The following is an 18,504-nucleotide window of genomic DNA, read 5'->3' on the forward strand; positions in this document are numbered from 1 at the left end:
CGTTGCGACGGAAGTGAATCAATCAAACTAACTTTAGCTGGACAATAACTTAATTCTAGAGCTGCTATAAAGCCAAAACACTTTACTTTATTTTCCTATTATCAATATAAAGCTGCTTTGGAACAATCTACATTGTTAAAAGCGCTATATAAATGAAGGTGACTTGACTTGACTTGACTATAAGTCTACAGATGCGTTGGCTATCAGACCATTGTCTCCTCTGCGGTCTCTACACACAGACACACACACACACACACACACCAGCAGCTGCAATCTCTTCTCCAGCTTCAGACTCTTTCAGGGTGAAGGGACACAGGAGAGGACACTGGCTCCATTAACCCACAATCACACTGTCCCAGACTCTATATAGTTTCCTCTGTGTGGGATAATGCCCCTATGTCACATTAGCTCAGATATGCCTCTATAGTTGTGTTACTTGAAACTTAAAACTTCTTGTCAAGACAACCAACGAATGTGTAGCGATGCAAGCAGCAACAATCCTTGTTTTTTCATCTCCATGTTTGATTTTTAAAGTTAACTACTAACATGTGCCTCTTAAAACTAGAGACACACAGTTTCACCCAGGCAAATAAATTGCAAAAGTTGCAATGAGAAGAACATAAATATCAACATACAAATATCAAACACAAAAAATTTACTCAATTCTACAATGTTAAGTGGGTGAAAAAAAACACAAAAAACTCCTTAATCTCGCCTTCGTGGACAAAAATGGGCACCCATAGGAATGAATGGGAAAAATTGTAATTCAGAGCTTTTTTTTTTTTTTTGGGGTCAAATAAAAATCAATAGATCCAACACAATGCATATCATATATATATATACACAAATGAAGAGGTGATCCTGTACAACATTCTTAATGTGGCAAACACTCACACTCACATACAAAAACAAAGAATTGAATTAACCAATGACTGACCTTTTTTTTTTTTTTTTTTTTTAAGCTTCTTTTATTAAAGTAACTTTTTTGTGTTAAAAATGATAAAATAAAAAAAAAACATAACCAAAAGTGTTCAAAACTATCTGCTTGCCTTAGCTCGATTCAAATCGGTTAGCTTTTAATAATGATTTTAATTCCAGTGGTACTGGTGGATTTCCGCGGGAAATTCGAGCATGTCTTTGCGTCATTACGTCACAACCGTCCACATAAAGAAGGTGTCTCGGCTAGTAGGCTATATTGCGTGTGAGGATGTTCGAGGTGTAGATTTATAGCCTTTTCTCACAGCACTTGAAATAATTAAACTTATAGCGGATCCAGAATGTTTCAAATGGCTATCACCAGTGACAACTGGAGATTCACCAGTTGTAAAACCAAAAAGACTTCGGACTTCGGAGTGGCTAGAGAAAAAAAGAGACTGCAACCGGGCCCATGCGAAAACAAGGATAAACATTGGCAGGGCTTTTGAAAAGATGGCGTGAACTCTGTGTTTTAAAGGGGTTCAAAAGGACGCAGAGACGGCTTTTTTTTGCTAGACAGGTAAGACATTTCAATAGTTTAATTACGTAACAGTAGCACACTTTTTCGCTTAATTTACACAGTTACGGAGTTTCCCTTGTTGTGCCTTTCTCGTTTTGCTATTTTGGTAAATATCAAGCGTAGCGTTAGTTCTGGCAGGTCACATTAGTCAAGCTCGCATCAGCTGACCCTCAGCTGATCCACATCTACCTATAGGAATACGACGCCTATCACCATATACATACAGTATATAAGCTCCTTCAGTAGTATCAGCAGCTATCGCGTTTCTCAGGAGCTAATTACCCTCCTCCATCCCCAGCTCCTCCTCTCGCCCAGTCAGGATTTGACATTCTGATTCCCCTTGAATCAGAATAATTATCGAATAATGTTGTACTTTAAAATCTTGAATTAAATATATTTGCAAACTTTCATGTTGGTTCTGTTCTGTTTACCCCAAGGGGGATTATTGCTGCTCTCCCTGCTCTTATCCATGCTAGGCTGCATGGATGCGCAGGGAGTTCTCGCCCAGAACGGAACCATTCCGCCAATCCAAACTGTATGCTAATTGTCAATCATATTTGACGGTAGTGGTCCTGACAGAAATGAATTGTTTTGTGCTAGCTATGAGAGGGAGCAATTCACCTCTACTCCAAGAAAATCAAACCCGCCTCCTCCGTTGTCAAGTATTGGATCTTATATAGTATAATATGTGATTCTGAATGCCCGTATCCACACCGGCGCGGTGATTGACAGCCGCACACTCACCTCAAAACATTGGATTCATCCGCGCTGTTTCATGCCAATGTACAACCCACGCGTAATGGAAAATTTTAATTTTCATTGATTTACAGTGTTGATTTTCATTTATTTTCAGTAAGACATTGAAATGACCCTTCGCTGGACTGTCCGTGGTCTGCCAACTTTAGCTGACTGATGTGTGTGTGTTTTGTTTTAAACACTGGGAAGCGGCTGAGACGTCAGGAGGAGACAGATTGAAAGGGGACCCCTAGGGTCAGAGGTCGTCCAATTTAGAACTTGTGAGCTTGTAAGAATAAACTCAGCAGGATTAGATCACTAGCAGAGAAACCTTCCCTTCTTTAGATAAGAAAGTCTGTAAGCAGAAACCTTGAGAAGTGATATAAAAGCTGCTCTGCCCTCCCTTCCTCGTCGCACTTGCTCCACAGTGTACTTTAGGTCACTTCTGTGTGGGCAACTGGGCCTATTCTTGCAAGAATAAATACTTTTTAAAAGACAATTGGATTCAGAGTGTCTCTTACGCAGTGATGATGATGTTCAAGAAATGTTTTGCCACAACACCACGTAAAGTTGATAATTCCGCAAATAACTGCAATTGCAGATTTCGAACAGAGATGGCGACAAAGAGGAAAAGCTACGGACTGCAGCTTTAACTGAATCATTGTCATTTAAGAATAAGATCGCGTGGGTGTGTGAATCAAGACCGTGATCTTTTAATTATTAATTATGTAGTTCTCCAGCTATGCTAATCTTTCTTCTCTTGATTTCCTGTTTTTATCTCGGTATGCCCAGCCCAGAGCCATATAGAGAGAGAGTTGCGACAACTCCATTGACTACAATGGAACGCTTTTTTTACAGCAATGGCGGTTCGTGGAGCCTCTCAATAATTCCCGGAAGTAGCAGCAAACACATGCCGCGCTATAGAGATGCAGCAGAACAAACCGTTTGCGACGCACTTTTGAAAGGTGAGACGTGTAAAGAATAAGATTGAATATTATCAGTACATCTAAATAAAAATAACTTGTAAATTAAAACCTCCTAGTAGATTATTACTCATTAAATTAGTAGATTTAAGGGATGTTACTAACTAACAGATTAGGCTAGGATTGGCTACTGGATAAAGTTAGTAACGAACACCCTATTGTAAAATCTGTTCTCTTAATTCAGTTTCATCCATCGTTTTTGGAATTAGAGAAAAGGAGTCTAAACATATATTTTTTGCAGGTTGGGGTAAGTTAACTACATATTAGTTAAATATAACGTTTGACCGCGTGTGACAGCAGTGGTGGGTGGAACTGGTAAACATGAGAATATCAAGTTTGTTCCTTATTACACGTGTTAAATAATAAAATTCCTTAATAATAAAATGCACCCTACTGATATAAATTTAGAGTGAATTGAGTTTGCAAAAATATATGGGTGGAATGTTTTTAGGCATTTTGATTCAATTGACTATTAAGTTACCTGTCTATATTTCAGCTGAGCTGATATTTGGATTTATGTCAGAAGGAGGTTGATGGACCTAAGTGAGATAAAAAAAAAAAAAAAAAAAAAACTTAAAGGACAATTCCGGTATTTAACACTTTGAGTCTATTTTGAAGTTTGTTTTGAATGAACAAGAGTGGTGGACAAAGAAATTTTGACAATGGTTCCTGTCTCGACTTTTTGACTATTTTAGATTTGCCCATGACCGCTTTAGAATGGGAGTCTATGGCCATGCACAAACATGCCCTTAAAACAACCCTTAACGTTCATTTTCAAAACTGTTCAACTCACCGAGTGGTTAGTGGTGTTCGTTGATATTCCAAAACAAGTAGCGTAGCGAAATACAGTTTCTGTCGTGTTTTATTTGGCATTTTGTAAAATCCCATTGATTTCCGTTGGAGGACTCATTCCTCGTTGATATTACTGCGCTACCGGAGACGGAAAGGGGGCTGTTTACATTTGGTTGTAGTCTCTTAGGTCTTTTCGCTCGGTTCTCTGTCTCTCAGAAGGCTAGCGTGAGCAGAGCAACGGAAGTTTCGGAAGAGCGGAAGTTTATACGCGGTTGTGAGGTATCTAAAAAAATAGTTCCTCTATAGAAAAATAAACGGATTGAAATCATACATTGCGCCGATATATTTGTTTTTAATCATCAACGAACACCACTAACCACTCAGTGAGTTGAACAGTTTTGAAAACGAACGTTAAGGGTTGTTTTAAGGGCATGTTTGTGCATGGCCATAGACTCCCATTCTAAAGCGGCCATGGGCAATTCTAAAATAGTCAAAAAGTCGAGACAGGAACCATTGTCAAAATTTCTTTGTCCACCACTCTTGTTCATCCAAAACAAACTACAAAATAGACTCAAAGTGTTAAATACCGGAATTGTCCTTTAAAATAGGGGAACAGTTTTGAAAAGGGAAGCATGCTAGGCTAATGGGGAATCATACTAGCCTAAATACCAGAACTGTATTATATAATACTACTGTATTATAGAAGTAATAGAAAAGAATAGAAGTAATCATACTTAACATGTATTTTATTACTGTATGATATACTTAAATGTGTTAGTGTATATCAGTAACATACTGTATATGCACTGGGTGCTGGTAGGTGGAGGATTAGTGATGCCACAGGACTGTTCTGTGATGGAGCATCAGTGATGATGCAGATCAGGAGTGCTGAGGGGACCATGGTGAGAATGAAAACAAAAGGTACGTTTCAAATAAGCCAGCAATAAAGTATTGTGCTAAATGTGTATTGTACTGCTGTTTTATATAAGGAATCATACTAAACTAAATATGAAATGTATATTATAAATAATAATTTAAGGAATCATACTGCAGTGATGCTGCACGTCATGAGTGCTGCAGTGAGGACCAATGATGGAGGAGCAGTGATGTTGGCTGGGTGCTGGTAGGTGGAGGATTAGTGTTGGCTGGGAGCTGGTAGGTGGAGAATTAATGTTATGAGTGTTGCAGTGAGGACCAATGATGTTATAGGCTGTGGGTCAGTGATGTTGGCTGGTTGCTGGTAGGTGGAGGAGGAGTGATGTTGGCTGGGTGCTGGTAGGTGGAGGAGGAGGTGGAGTATTAGTGTTGGCTGGGTGCTGGTAGGTGGAGGATTAGTGTTGGCTGGGTCCTGGTAGGTGGAGGATTAGTGTTGGCTGGGTGCTGGTAGGTGGATGAGGAGGAGTGATGTTGGCTGGGTGCTGGTAGGTGGAGTATTAGTGTTGGCTGGGTGCTGGTAGGTGGAGGATTAGTGTTGGCTGGGTCCTGGTAGGTGGAGGATTAGTGTTGGCTGGGTGCTGGTAGGTGAAGGATTAGTGTTGGCTGGGTGCTGGTAGGTGGAGGAGGAGGAGTGATGTTGGCTGGGTGCTGGTAGGTGGAGGAGGAGGAGTGATGTTGGCTGGGTGCTGGTAGATGGAGGATTAGTGTTGGCTGGGTGCTGGTAGGTGGAGGAGCAGTGATGTTGGCTGGGTGCTGGACTGGTAGGTAGAGGATTAGTGTTGGCTGGGTGCTGGTAGGTAGATGATTAGTGTTGGCTGGGTGCTGGTAGGTGGAGGATTAGTGTTGGCTGGGTCCTGGTAGGTGGATGTTGAAGCTTGGCTACTGTTGGTCCTTTTCCTCTTTTTAGATTGGCTCTTGCTTCCAAGATGTCCATCGTTTAAGTGTTGTTTTTTTCTGTCATTTCGTATTTTTTTAGCCTCAATCCTCAACCTCAGCCATATCAATCTTTTGGAGATTTTTTCTTGAACTCCATGAGGTAGGAACTAGTCTTGGTACTAAACAGTTTCTCAGTTTGTAGGGTTAAGTCATAGACTTCTTGTGAGGGACGACAAAGAGCACCTGCCTTAAACTCTTTTAAGCTCACTAAGATGCTGTTATCTCCAGCAGGATTGTCATCAGTGTGCCGTGTTGCAGTTTTGCATTTTCCACAGATGTTGGCAAATCTGGTTAATTTGTGGACAATGTAGCCTGCAAGATGGAAGAGAATACATTTCTCAGTTTTTGTGAGGTCAGGTGCTGTTCTGTTCTCCACCATCAGCTGTTCCACTCTGACTGATGGAGTGACATTTTGTTTCACTGTGTCCAGGAAGTCTGCCAAAAAGCTACTGTCATCTTCCTGGTAGCTCCCAGACCTGATGGTGGTTAGGAACTGCCCTACTGATATAATTCTCAGTGCATGGTGGAATTCCACTGGAGTTGGTATGGGATTTTTAGACCTCACACAGCTGAACGTGTTTTCAAGGCAGTCTTGTGTGAACCTTGAAGTTAACACAAACCTGTGTCCTCGTTCCAGCATCTCTTCCTGTATGCCCAAAACGGGTTTTGTTACCATTATCACCCCTGTTTGAACAGGCTTCCAAACTCCCTTATGGCCAATCTTCATCCCATGGAAGAGATGGATGAAATCCTGTAGGAAGATGATGGCCTTTTCATACTCCTCCATCTTGACCCTGCTCAGCGCTGTAATTGGATGGCGGGATGACATAAGATCAAACCAATGATCCACTTGCTCCAGGAACCACGCTGTAGTCAGGTAGGAGAGAGGGCGGTTTTCTTGCTGCACCATATATTTCAGCCCAGCACTTGTTGCCTTACTAAATACATTAGGCAAGGCAAGGCAAGGCAAGTTTATTTATATAGCACATTTCATACACAATGGCAATTCAAAGTGCTTTACATGGAAGAAATTAAAATAATAAAAAGAAACAAGAATAATTAAAACAGTTTAGAAAAATCAAATGAAATACAATACAGTACAGTCGGACGAACAGCGGCACAGTGCTCATTCAGTAAATGCATAGCTAAACAGAAGTGTTTTGAGTCTGGATTTGAATGTGACCACTGTAGGAGCACATCTGATCTCTTCTGGAAGCTGGTTCCAGCTGCGGCTGGCATAATAGCTAAAAGCAGACTCACCATGCTTAGAGTGAACCCTTGGTATTTCTAGCTGATATGATCCTAATGATCTGAGTGATCTGTTGGGTTTATATTCAGTGAGCATATCTGCAATGTATTGAGGTCCTAGGCCATTTAATGATTTATATACCAGTAATAATACTTTGAAATCAATCCTAAATCTAACTGGGAGCCAGTGTAAAGACCTGAGGACTGGTGTGATATGTTCATATTTTCTGGTTCTGCTCAGAATCCTGGCGGCAGTGTTCTGTATGAGCTGCAACTGTCTTATGGTCTTTTTGGGAAGGCCAGTGAGGAGTCCATTACAATAATCCACCCTGCTGGTGATGAAAGCATGCACAAGTTTCTCTAAGTCTTGTCTGGAAACAAAGCATCTAATTCTTGCAATATTTTTCAGATGATAGTATGCTGATTTAGTTATTTCTTTGACATGACTACTGAAACTAAGGTCTGACTCTAGTGTCACGCCAAGATTCCTGACTTGATTTTTAGTTGTTTGACCCCTAGAGAGAAGGTATGCGTTCACCTTGAGAACTTCATCTTTGTTTCCAAACGCAATAACTTCAGTTTTGTCTTTGTTTAATTGAAGAAAGTTTTGACACATCCAACTGTTGACCTCATCAATGCATTGGCACAGGGAGTCAATGGGGCTGTAATCATTAGGCGATAGGGCTAAGTACAGCTGTGTGTCGTCTGCATAGCTGTGGTAAGCAATTTGGTTGTTTCTCATTATTTGGCTCATTGGGAGCATATACAGGTTGAACAGGAGTGGCGCAAGAATTGAGCCTTGAGGGACTCCGCATGTCATGGATGTCCACTCAGACTTATGGTCTCCTATACTCACATAATAACCTCTCCCATCTAAGTATGACCTGAACCATTTTAGGACTATCCCAGAAAGCCCCACCCAGTTTTCCAGCCTGTCAAGAAGTATGTTATGATCGACAGTGTCAAATGCAGCACTGAGGTCGAGTAGTACCAGCACTGATAATTTGCCTGAATCAGTATTTAAGCGAATATCGTTTATTATCTTTATGAGCGCTGTCTCTGTGCTGTGATGCGGTCGGAAACCAGATTGAAAATTATCAAAGTATCCATTCGAGCTTAATAATTTGTTCAGCTGATTGAAGATAACTTTTTCAATGATCTTGCCTATGAAAGGAAGATTTGAGATCGGTCTATAGTTGCTTAATATGGTCTTATCCAGATTGTTCTTTTTCAGGAGGGGCTTGACAACTGCAGTTTTCAGGGAGTTTGGAAAACTCCCAGAGAGAAGTGAGGCATTTACCACTTCTAGAAGATCTGCTTCTAAACTGTTTAACACACTTTTGAAAAAAGATGTGGGAAGTGTGTCAAGAGCGCATGTTGATGTTTTAAGGTGCTGTACGGTTTCTACCAAAATTTTGCCATCAATTTTTTTGAAATCAGACAAAGTTACTACTTTTTCAGGTGGTCTGATCTGTCTGACCCCAGCACAACTCAAGGATGTGCTGATCACCTTTCTGATATTATTGATTTTGTCAGAGAAGAAAGAAGCAAACTCACTGCACTTGTTGTCTGAGAGCATTTCACTGGGAATCTGGCTTGGGGGGTTTGTCAGTCTCTCTACAGTAGCAAAAAGAGTGCGTGTGTTGTTTAAATTGCTGTTTATAATATTTGAGAAGAAAGTCTGTCTAGCTTTGCCTAGTTCCATATTGAAAGCATGAAGGCTGTCTTTGTAGATGTTATAATGGACTACAAGTTTTGTCTTCCGCCACATGCGCTCTGCTTTTCTGCATTGTCTTTTCATATTTTGCACTGCTGTTGAGTTTCTCCAAGGTGCTTTTTGTCTGCCACTCTTCTTCCTGACTTTCACAGGAGCAATATCATCAATTGCACTTTTAACTTTTGAGTTAAAAGAATCAAGGAGAAAATCAACAGAGTCAGCAGATATGCTTGGTGTTAAGGATATAGCCTTCATAAATAGTACACTAGTGTTCTCATTTAAGCATCTCTTCTTGACAGACTCAGATCTAGCTTCAGTGGCAGGAGAGATCAATATATCAAAGAAAATACAGAAATGATCAGACAGTGCTACATCCTTAATAACAGTCGATGAGATGTTTAGACCCTTACTGATAAGTAAATCTAGAGTGTGTCCATGACATTAAGAGCAGGACCAACCTTAATTTTTTCTAAGTGGCTTGGCTCAATGGCTGCAACTGATAGATGGGCAGCTAATTTTAATGCCATCCCTTCTTGAAAGGACAATAAGTCCTTAATAGGGACCACTGAAACCTCGTTGGAAGGTAGGTTCTCTTTGTTAACCACATACTCTGGAATTGTTAACACCTGTCCACGGACAAGGGCACTTTTTAGATTTTTTACCAGATGTGGGACATCAGGCATGAAATAGAGATGCCTATCTGGTGTTGTTGGATGTGGCACAGATGTTTTGGTGTGGTCGACCTCAAAGGATTTCCACATGGCCTGGTTAGGGCTACCCATATCGGTGGTGACATCAAGCACATGTAGCCCTATGGATGCTGCCCTCTCTATTATTTCGGTAATTATTGGCTTGCACTCTGCTCCTTTGGTAGAATTACCACTGTAATGATATGCCACTACTTGTTTCCACCGAGTTGTGTTTCCAGCCAACATAAACACACAAGCATGTGTTGCTACTCCTGTGTGACCTGGCAAAGTGACATCACCATAGAGTTTGCCTGTGAGCATGTGCAGCTCCACACTTGGAGTGATTACCATTTCGTCCAAGGACAGCACACACTCCCTTTCAAGGTCTGCCAATCCATCTACCTTCAGTTTTAAAAAATCAAATACCTCTGTCAACACACCAGGCTCAAATCTAATACATTCCATCCTTCTTTGCAGGGTTCTGATTGCTGGCAAGGGAATCTGCAATTCCTGTAGGGTCTTGTAACCAGTTGGACCGGCTGCAAAGCAAATTTTTAATGCCTTCTTAATTGTGTCATTGCTCCATTTCATCCCTTTTGTGGTTCGTCTTCCTAATGCCATAATTTGGTCTTTTGACAAAAATTTCTTTAAATTTTTGTCCCTAATTTTAATTGTTTTCTTGAGAGCTGCATTTTCAATCTTTATTTTTCTTAGTGCTGCCTTTGCATTTTTTGATATTTGTTCTTGTCTCTTTAATTTTTTTAATAGACCCAGGTGACTGGCTGATGGCTCACTGGTATGCTGACTGGCTAATGGCTGACTGGCTGATGGCTCACTGGTATGCTGACTGGCTGCTGGCTGACTGGGTAGTGTCACCTGTCCCTGTCTTTCCTCTCTAACCATGTCCTCTCTTTCTTCACTGTCACTTTCCCTTCTCTGAGTGTCCTCATCCCTTTTTTCCTCAACCTTTGAAACTGGTAGAGGCAGAATACATGGTGTTGCTAATTTTAAATATTGAAAATATCACATCACTTCAAAATTAGAAATATTACTTCAAATACTACGAGTTTTTTCGTATTATATATGTGTCACCTGTAACGCTATAGCTGTGATCAGCAGCGATGTGCTGTATGTTTACAGGTCTAGGGGTGCATCGTGGTGCAGGGGCCCTCCTCTTTTTGACCACAGGACGATGCACAAAGATGGTGGGAATAGCATCTGGTCTCAGCCTACTCTTGAAATTTTTGGTCATGACAAATTGGTTTGCCTCAAAATGTGCCTGCAGAGTGACTTTGAGTTTAGTTTCCACACACAACCCTTTTTTTTTGTCTACCCACATACTGTACATCTCACATGGTGTTTAAAGGCACAGTTATAGGTAACACTGATGACTCCCTGCAATGAGACCGCACCCTCACCATTAAAGTATAATTACCTCACAAATTTTTTTGTTGTTGTAATTTTTATTTATGTTTAGATTGCTCCTGCTGATTAGAGCCAACCATTTTTTCCTCCTCTCCATGTCAGCGGGGAAGCCATACATTCACACAGCTTTCTCTGAGCGATTGGAGCATCCCCATGCAGCACAGCAAACCATGGTGGAGACTATGCAAGGACAACATGAAAGAAAGGACACATACAAAATGCTTGGCATGCTAATCAATTTATTAGTAATGTATTCATGAATTGCTGTAAATAGTTAATTGCATTTATTTGAATAAAAATACAAAAAAAAAGTAATATTGTAATATATGATTACAATTTAAAATAACTGTTTTCTATTTTAATGTATTTTAAAATGTAATTTATTCCAGTGATACCAAGCTGAATTTTCAGCATCATTACTTTTGAACGGCAGTGTACATGTTTATATAAGAGTATGCTTAAGTTGTTTTAAACCTGAATATATACATATGAATAAGTATTGTAAGAATTATACATTAGATACTGTATATAATATTTATAAAATATAAATAATTATATTACTATATATAATTATAAGAAAACGAAACACTAAGCTTAATTTCACTAAATTTTACGTTTACTTAACATCATGTTACTTCTGCTAATAGTTCATTGACCCATTGTGCGGTGCGAGCTGAAAATCACCTGTCACCTTGAGAGTCTCTGTACTATCTGAAAGTCATAAAGTCATAAATATGAGATTAGTGAAAACACAATGAACATGAGGTAACATAAAAAGGCAACAGCAACCCGTGTTTATACAAGTTAAAGGTACAATATGTAAGAATTTTGCATTAAAATATCCCAAAATCTCAAGGCCAGTGTTATATATTTTGTTAAGTTGATTACTTACAATATCCCAAATGTTTCCAACTATTTTTAAATCGTGAGAAAATTGCGATTTTATCCAAGGAAACGGGGCGTTAGAACAGGGGTGAGCTGGGAGTCGCCAGTCAATTGCGTCATATCCGCGTTACCCTCGGTTTCCGCTCGTACTGCGTGGAGTCCTGGACAAATGCGGAAGTTGTAGTTGTAGCGTCTATCAAGCTACAAACTTTAGCTTGTTTCTTGCAGTCGTTATGGTACACAATTATTCTTTACCGATTGCTGCTGGTTCTGTCGACAAAGCATGCTTAATTTTATATTTTCCAAATGTAGCATTCGGTAATAGTTATGTTTATGTAAGGAAAGTATTATTGCTTTAGATTTGTGTTTAGTTTATTGACATTGTTTATCACGTCTGGTGTTTATGGCCATGTAAATAAACATAGCATGTGTTATACATAAAGATTAATCAGTATTTTGGCAAATGATGTGGGCATGTTCGAATGTACTTTTACAACAATTGTTTAGAACACGTAAAACTGCGCAGCGTTATCACAACAATGAATTCAACAAATACAGTAACATCTATGATAACCAATTTAGTATTAAACCTTACTTTTCTTGCGGTTAATTCATTTTAATGAAATAAAAGTGTGATGAGGTTTAAGAGTCAGAAAGGAAGAAGACGGGTCGGCGTGACTGGGACTCGTAGGCTACTTTATTAAAATAAAGCAAAACAAACAAAAGCCGCGCACAACGCGCATTCACCGTGGCAACCGCGACGGCTCAAAACAGTTCAAAAATGAGAGCTCGGATCCACCGGTTCTCTTTCTCTGCGTCCAATTTTCTCTCCAGTCTCTCTCTCGTTCCAGCGCGGCTTATAAGCTCTCCACGCCAATAATACTTTGCACTTGATCTACTTGCTCGTCTCTTCTCTCTCCCGTTACAGACCGCGCTGAACCACGCCCCCCTCGCCACAAAAAGCATGTCATTAAACGCAACATTTATAAAAATAGAACTTAGCCTCATCCATGAACATGATTTTTCGATTCCCGTCTGACTGATTTACATCCACGGTGGAGTTTAAAACGACAGTTCCCATCATTCCACGCTCCTTCACATCGTCATCAAGCTACGCCGTTGTTGTTGTTGTTTGGAATGTAGCGCCCTCTAGCGGCAAAAAAATTCTTGCATATTGTACCTTTAACGTTGGCCTGAAATAAGTTAAGGCAAATAACGGCAAATAACGGTGATCGAACACTATTCCTCAAATATTAGCTGATTTGATCTTTTAAAAACAACATCGCTGTAACTACATACTCATGCTACATACATATGTCAGTGTGTTATATAAATATATAAAATAAATGCATTTATTGACTACTAATTTACCAGAAATCGCAGTTCTCTCACTCTACTCTAACAGTTTGAATTGGCCGCCAAAGCACTTCCTGGAACTATCTGAAGTCTACGTGAATCACGTGACGATCAAGCATTTTGAACTTCCGTTGTCGCAACTCTCTCTCTATATGGCTCTGGCCCAGCCCATCCCAAGGTTATTAGATATTATGCCAGTTGCAGTTTGGATTCAGCCTCACTTGTGAAGACTTCTGATGACACCAACATGGACATACAAAACTGCCAGATACTATCCCTATATTATATATATACAGGCTTGTGACATCGGAACTGGAACCGGTAATAATCTTTTTTCCAGGCTTCTGATTGGCTAACACAGCTTTAGGGTTAGGGTTATATCGCCACCTGTTGGTTTGGCATGTTCTTGACAGCGCTTTGTGTTTTTGCGTTTTCATGTGGACACAATTTTTTTTTTTAAACGGAGGAGGAAAAACGGTGTATAAAAATACCGCGTACGTGTGGACTAGGCCTCAATCTCTGAAGATTAGTGATGGGAAGTTCAGATCATTTTAATTGACTCTCTCGTTCGATCTTGTTCATCAAAATGAACAAATCTTTATTCGAGTAATTTCGTTCATTTAAGTAACTTTAAATGTTATACATTTAACAACTAAATTCCCCCACAACATCCAGCTACACAATCTTGATCATATTTTGAAATCATTATAATGCAGCTTCAGATAAAATCTGAAGATCTCAGCAGAGGAGGATTAAACAACTCCACAAACATCATTACCAGCTTCACTTATTAATAACCAGACTGACTTTATTTCTGTCATCCATTTACAGAAGCTCTTATTGAGAATTAACAGAGGTTTAGATGTTGATGATTTATTGAAATGTTTGGTCACCATTATGGTGATCAGTGTTTCCTTTAGTTGGCCAGTTCAACTCTTGGCTTTTTATGTGAGTTTGTAACAGTGTTTACTAAAACACGTAATTTTTTTTGCAAAGAAAGCAGGAACAAAGATGATCAGGTGATATAGTTTTCAGCATCATTTATGTAGCAATACCAGCTCAAATGAGGGGAATGTATAATTAATAATCAATAATTAATCATTAATAATTAATCATACTGGTTATGAGCCATATTATTTACACATTCTAAATTGCCCAAAAAGGGAATACATAGCCCGTATATTTGTATCTCTATATATAGATAATTAACCACAATGAATTACAATCAATTATGAATATACAGATGGGCTATAGATCAAATTTGTGAATGCCTACAACATTAATGTCACATCGAATAATTTGTCCGTCCGCCAAACGAATTATGCGAGTTTCTTATCGACTCTCAAGGAGGATTCTTCTTCTTATAAACTCTCAAGAAAGGCTATTCCTCTGGCCATGAGGAATAGCTTTCTTGTTTTACAAGATTATTAACTTGTAGGCTGATCACACTTTATAAGCTTGTAGCTAAGATCATACATTTAAGAGGCTTTTTTCCGTGAGCAGCAAACAGAGACAATCAAGCGTATAATGGGTTTTTAATAAATGAAACTATAAACATATAACTACATCTAACAAAGAATACATATATGAGTAGTATAATGAAAGTAAAGAAAGAAAGAAAGAAAGAAAGAGCAGATTACAGAATGGCAAACATATCACAAACAATGAACCTTTGAGAACCAGCAAAAATAATCAAAACCACCTTAAGCAGGGGTATATAACCTTAACGCATTTAAACATTGAAAAAGACAATACTTGCATTGATCTGAGCAAGAATGCGTGTGTGTGAGTGTCCGTTCTCGGTGTCCGTTAGTTGGAAGCGTTCTTTCGTTTCTTCCAGAGCTCGTGTAGTTCGCGGGAAGTTCAAACGGTTTACTTGTAAGAGTTGCCAGAAACTTAGTTTAAAGTCCGTTTTGCTGGTAGGTAGAGATGAGTGAACACGAGACTAAAACAAGGAAAGGAGCCGGAGATACGACTAATACAAAAAGCTAAGAAGCAAAAGTAAAACGCAAAACGGAGAGCGGATAAACTCGAAGAGAAGACAAGACCAAACAAAAACTAAGAACACAAGAAGCCGTAAAAGAAAAAGTCCTTCTTTAAGGAGTTCGAAGTCCGCACCTCTTTTTGGTAGTTAGACGAATCGGATCAAGACATTCTGAGCGGGAAAGAGTTTCTTTGTCTCAGCTCGACAGCTTAATTTGCATGGTTTATGATGGTGTCAAGATTTCGTCATTTCTACTCCAAATGATGGTAAACACAGTATAATGCATTTGATCATAACCTACTACATATATTTAGCTTAGGCACACCGAGAGGTTTAATTTGGTACCAAGATTGCTATATCTGGAAGATACAAACATAGAGATACATCCTTATTCTCTAAAATAAGCACTTAGAGTTCAACTAACACAACTAGGGAAATCATAAATATGCCAATATAAGGGGGAAAACATGCATGGATACAGGAATATGTCATATACATTTCAGAATTATTTATATTCTGAGTTAGATATAAATTACATTTGTGTGTGTGTGTAATGGCATCTCAGAGGGCTTTTTCTGGCCACCTGGATTTCTTGCTTGCAGAGAGAGAGGAGTTTGAGTTGATTAAGATCTCTTTGAAGGTGTCTCTGTTAAACTTCCACTCAGCCACAACGTGTCAAAGGGGGAATTTGATTCAGACTCATTGGCGCTAAGCTGTGATTTACATTTATGAGGGCGATGGTTAAAAGTTTTCTGAATCTTAAAATGACAAGTCACCGTGAGTTCGTCCATCCGCTACATAAAGTAGAATAATACACTAATCTTATCCCACACAGACATCAAGAATCAACATATGAATCTCGACAATGGTGACATGCTTCATGCATCAATGCATTCTGGGAGCCACCCATAGTATAAAACTCATGGCTCCCAGCATGCATTGTGGCATGAAGCATGTCACAACTCGATATAGTATGATATTGGAATTATTTAAAAAAAAAATATATATATATTTTCTCCAACAGCCCGAGCACACACACAGGCCTATATAATAGTGTGTAAAACAAGTGTATAATTTATAATCAGCTCCATATTGGATTCCAAGTGATCAAGAGCTTAGAGCATTTCATTCAAACACATTTCAAGAGTTCACCAGTAGTGGACACTCGTGCAACATTAGCGAGGGATGAGCATAACAAGTGGACGTAAACACAGCCTCGCCCTGCGTCTCAATGTCCATACTATCCTTCCTAAACAGTTTGTGAGATTAAAATAAGTGTCCCAAAGCATAGTATGTTGAAGAGTGTGCCAGAAGTCTCCGGATTGTCTACTATTTCCGGTGGATTTTCAGTCCGTACTCACTATAAAGGCTAATATTGCTCACAACCCATTGCGCTTTGTAGGAGGAACTACAACCACGAGTAAAAAGTGTAAAAAAAACCCTACAAAACATGGCGGATATGCGCAACCGATGGTGAGAAGTTTAGATAAAGGTTTGAGTGACTAATCAAAGTTTAACCTGTATGTGACTGAGGTCTTGACTTGATTTCTGTGAGTAAGCTGACATCTCCACTCTCTGTTGTCATCTTCATTCAGGAGTGTTGTAGTCAGAGTGATGATGCAGTGATATTGATATGATGATGATAATATCTGATATCTGGAGTCTGTCTTCAGATCAACACCAGCCTGATTCACCCACAACAGCTTAATTCCCTCATAACGAACCAAATAATCACAGGAGAGTCCAGTATCTGAATACAACTGACAGGAGAGAGTCACAGAGCGGCCTGGACTGATCTCAGTCTGTGAGGATGAAGATGATGATGATGGAGACACTGAAACTGAACACAAGACACAAATCACAGACTCTTCAATCTTAATGTGAGTTTTTAAATTGACCACATAATCATAAACTTACCATGAAGAACATGCAGATAAACACGTGCATCAGATCCTTGTTGTCTGTCATTCACATATTGTCTGCAGGTGTAAAATCCATAATCTTCTTCTGTGACGTTCTTGATGTTCAGAGAGCAGTCAGACTCCAGACTCAGTCTCTCATGTCTCTCTGTGTCTTTCTTCTTTATCCCTAAAGTAATCAGTTCAGCTGTTGCTATATGTCTGAAGCTGTTATAGTAGATCCATGTAGTTGATTTGCAGCCAGAAAGAGCATTATTACAGGACAGACGAGCATTTTCACCAGAACTGATGAACACATGATCATCCACTCCACTGATACCTGAAACACAGTATATCTCAGTGATCATTATGATATATATTAATAAATTAAACCATAAAACATACCAGCATAAAAAGCAGAAGACTCCAATAGTCACTCTCCAGAATAAACTATTAGTCTTTATCAGAGAGCTGTTCAAATCACTGACACACTCTTAATATGAAGATCATTCTTCATCAGTTTGGATTCAGCCTCACTTGTGAAGACTTCTGATGACACCAACACTAGATGGACATACAAAACTGCTAAATACTATCCCTATATATTATATATATATATATATATATATATATATATATATATATATATATTCACACAGGCTTGTGACGTCGGAACCGGTAATAACCTTTTTTCCAGGCTTCTGATTGGCCAACAGGGCTTTAGGGTAGTGATGTGTCGTTCATGAACGATTCGTTCATTTTGAACAAATGTTTAATATGACTCGGGACTACAGAGTTGTCTCAGAGAGTGATTCGTTCATTTTGTGTTGACCGTGCATGCGCTAACACAACATATGGGTTCTGAATCTGTACTGGAAACATCAGAAATTATTAGTTCGTCTCGAGTCTTAGGGTTCGGGTCCGAGTCTTTCGTTCTTCCTGTCAGTCCCATAGAGGCTATGCTGTCAGTAGCGGAAAGAGAAAAGATTAGTTCATCTTTCGAGTCTCGAGTTGGGGTTCGGCCGGGTCTGAGTCTTTCGTTCTTCCTGTCAGTCCCATAGAGACTATGCTGTCAGTAGCGGAAAGAGAAATTATTAGTTCATCTCTTGAGTCTTCGGGTTCGAGTCCTTCGTTCTTTTTTCATGTGACTTGTCACCGTATTGAATACTAATTCACAACCTTTTTACAAACAAACGCGTAGTTATTTTTTATTTTTATTTTTACTTTTACAGTTACGTGATGCGTTTCTGTTCTCAAATGTATATAGGCTGCAAGGCTGCAAGGCTACTCACCCGCACCAGGCCCTAGGATCATATTACTCCTATCCTCCAGCAGTTGCACTGGCTTTCTGTCCACTACCGCATTCATTACAAAATCCTTTTCCTTGTTTATAAATCCCTACATAATTTGGCCCCATCCTACCTA

The 18,504-nt window shown here is 39.4% G+C and overlaps 1 protein-coding gene and 1 long non-coding RNA gene across 12 annotated transcripts in view; one reads left to right on the forward strand and one right to left on the reverse strand.

Annotated features, from left to right (window-relative positions):
* Positions 1–18,504, reverse strand: part of LOC309501640 (uncharacterized protein) — a 76,950-nt gene that overhangs the window by 26,780 nt on the left and 31,666 nt on the right. Inside the window, exons 2-3 of the mRNA XM_082173795.1 lie at positions 17,099–17,419; positions 16,947–17,021 (exon numbers count right to left, since the gene is read on the reverse strand). Coding sequence (XP_082029921.1) covers positions 16,947–17,021; positions 17,099–17,419 — 396 coding nt within the window. The remainder of the gene's footprint in view (positions 1–16,946; positions 17,022–17,098; positions 17,420–18,504) is intronic.
* LOC309496451 lies at positions 3,048–11,241 on the forward strand. 11 transcript variants are annotated; one of them, XR_014205121.1, is made up of 8 exons: positions 3,048–3,195; positions 4,826–4,926; positions 6,308–6,420; positions 6,574–6,754; positions 9,317–9,915; positions 10,009–10,132; positions 10,300–10,369; positions 10,672–11,241. It is a non-coding gene; the product is annotated as an uncharacterized lncRNA (long non-coding RNA). The 11 variants fall into 11 exon arrangements; XR_014205125.1 differs by lacking the exons at positions 3,048–3,195; positions 4,826–4,926 and adding an exon at positions 6,034–6,229 and having other exon boundaries at positions 10,300–10,397; positions 10,672–10,736; positions 11,009–11,241; XR_014205126.1 differs by lacking the exons at positions 3,048–3,195; positions 4,826–4,926 and adding an exon at positions 6,034–6,229 and having other exon boundaries at positions 10,300–10,397; positions 10,672–10,736; positions 11,059–11,241.

This window comes from Leuciscus leuciscus (genome assembly GCF_965113295.1).
Source record: "Leuciscus leuciscus genome assembly, chromosome: 1".
Lineage (NCBI taxonomy): Eukaryota > Metazoa > Chordata > Actinopteri > Cypriniformes > Leuciscidae > Leuciscus > Leuciscus leuciscus.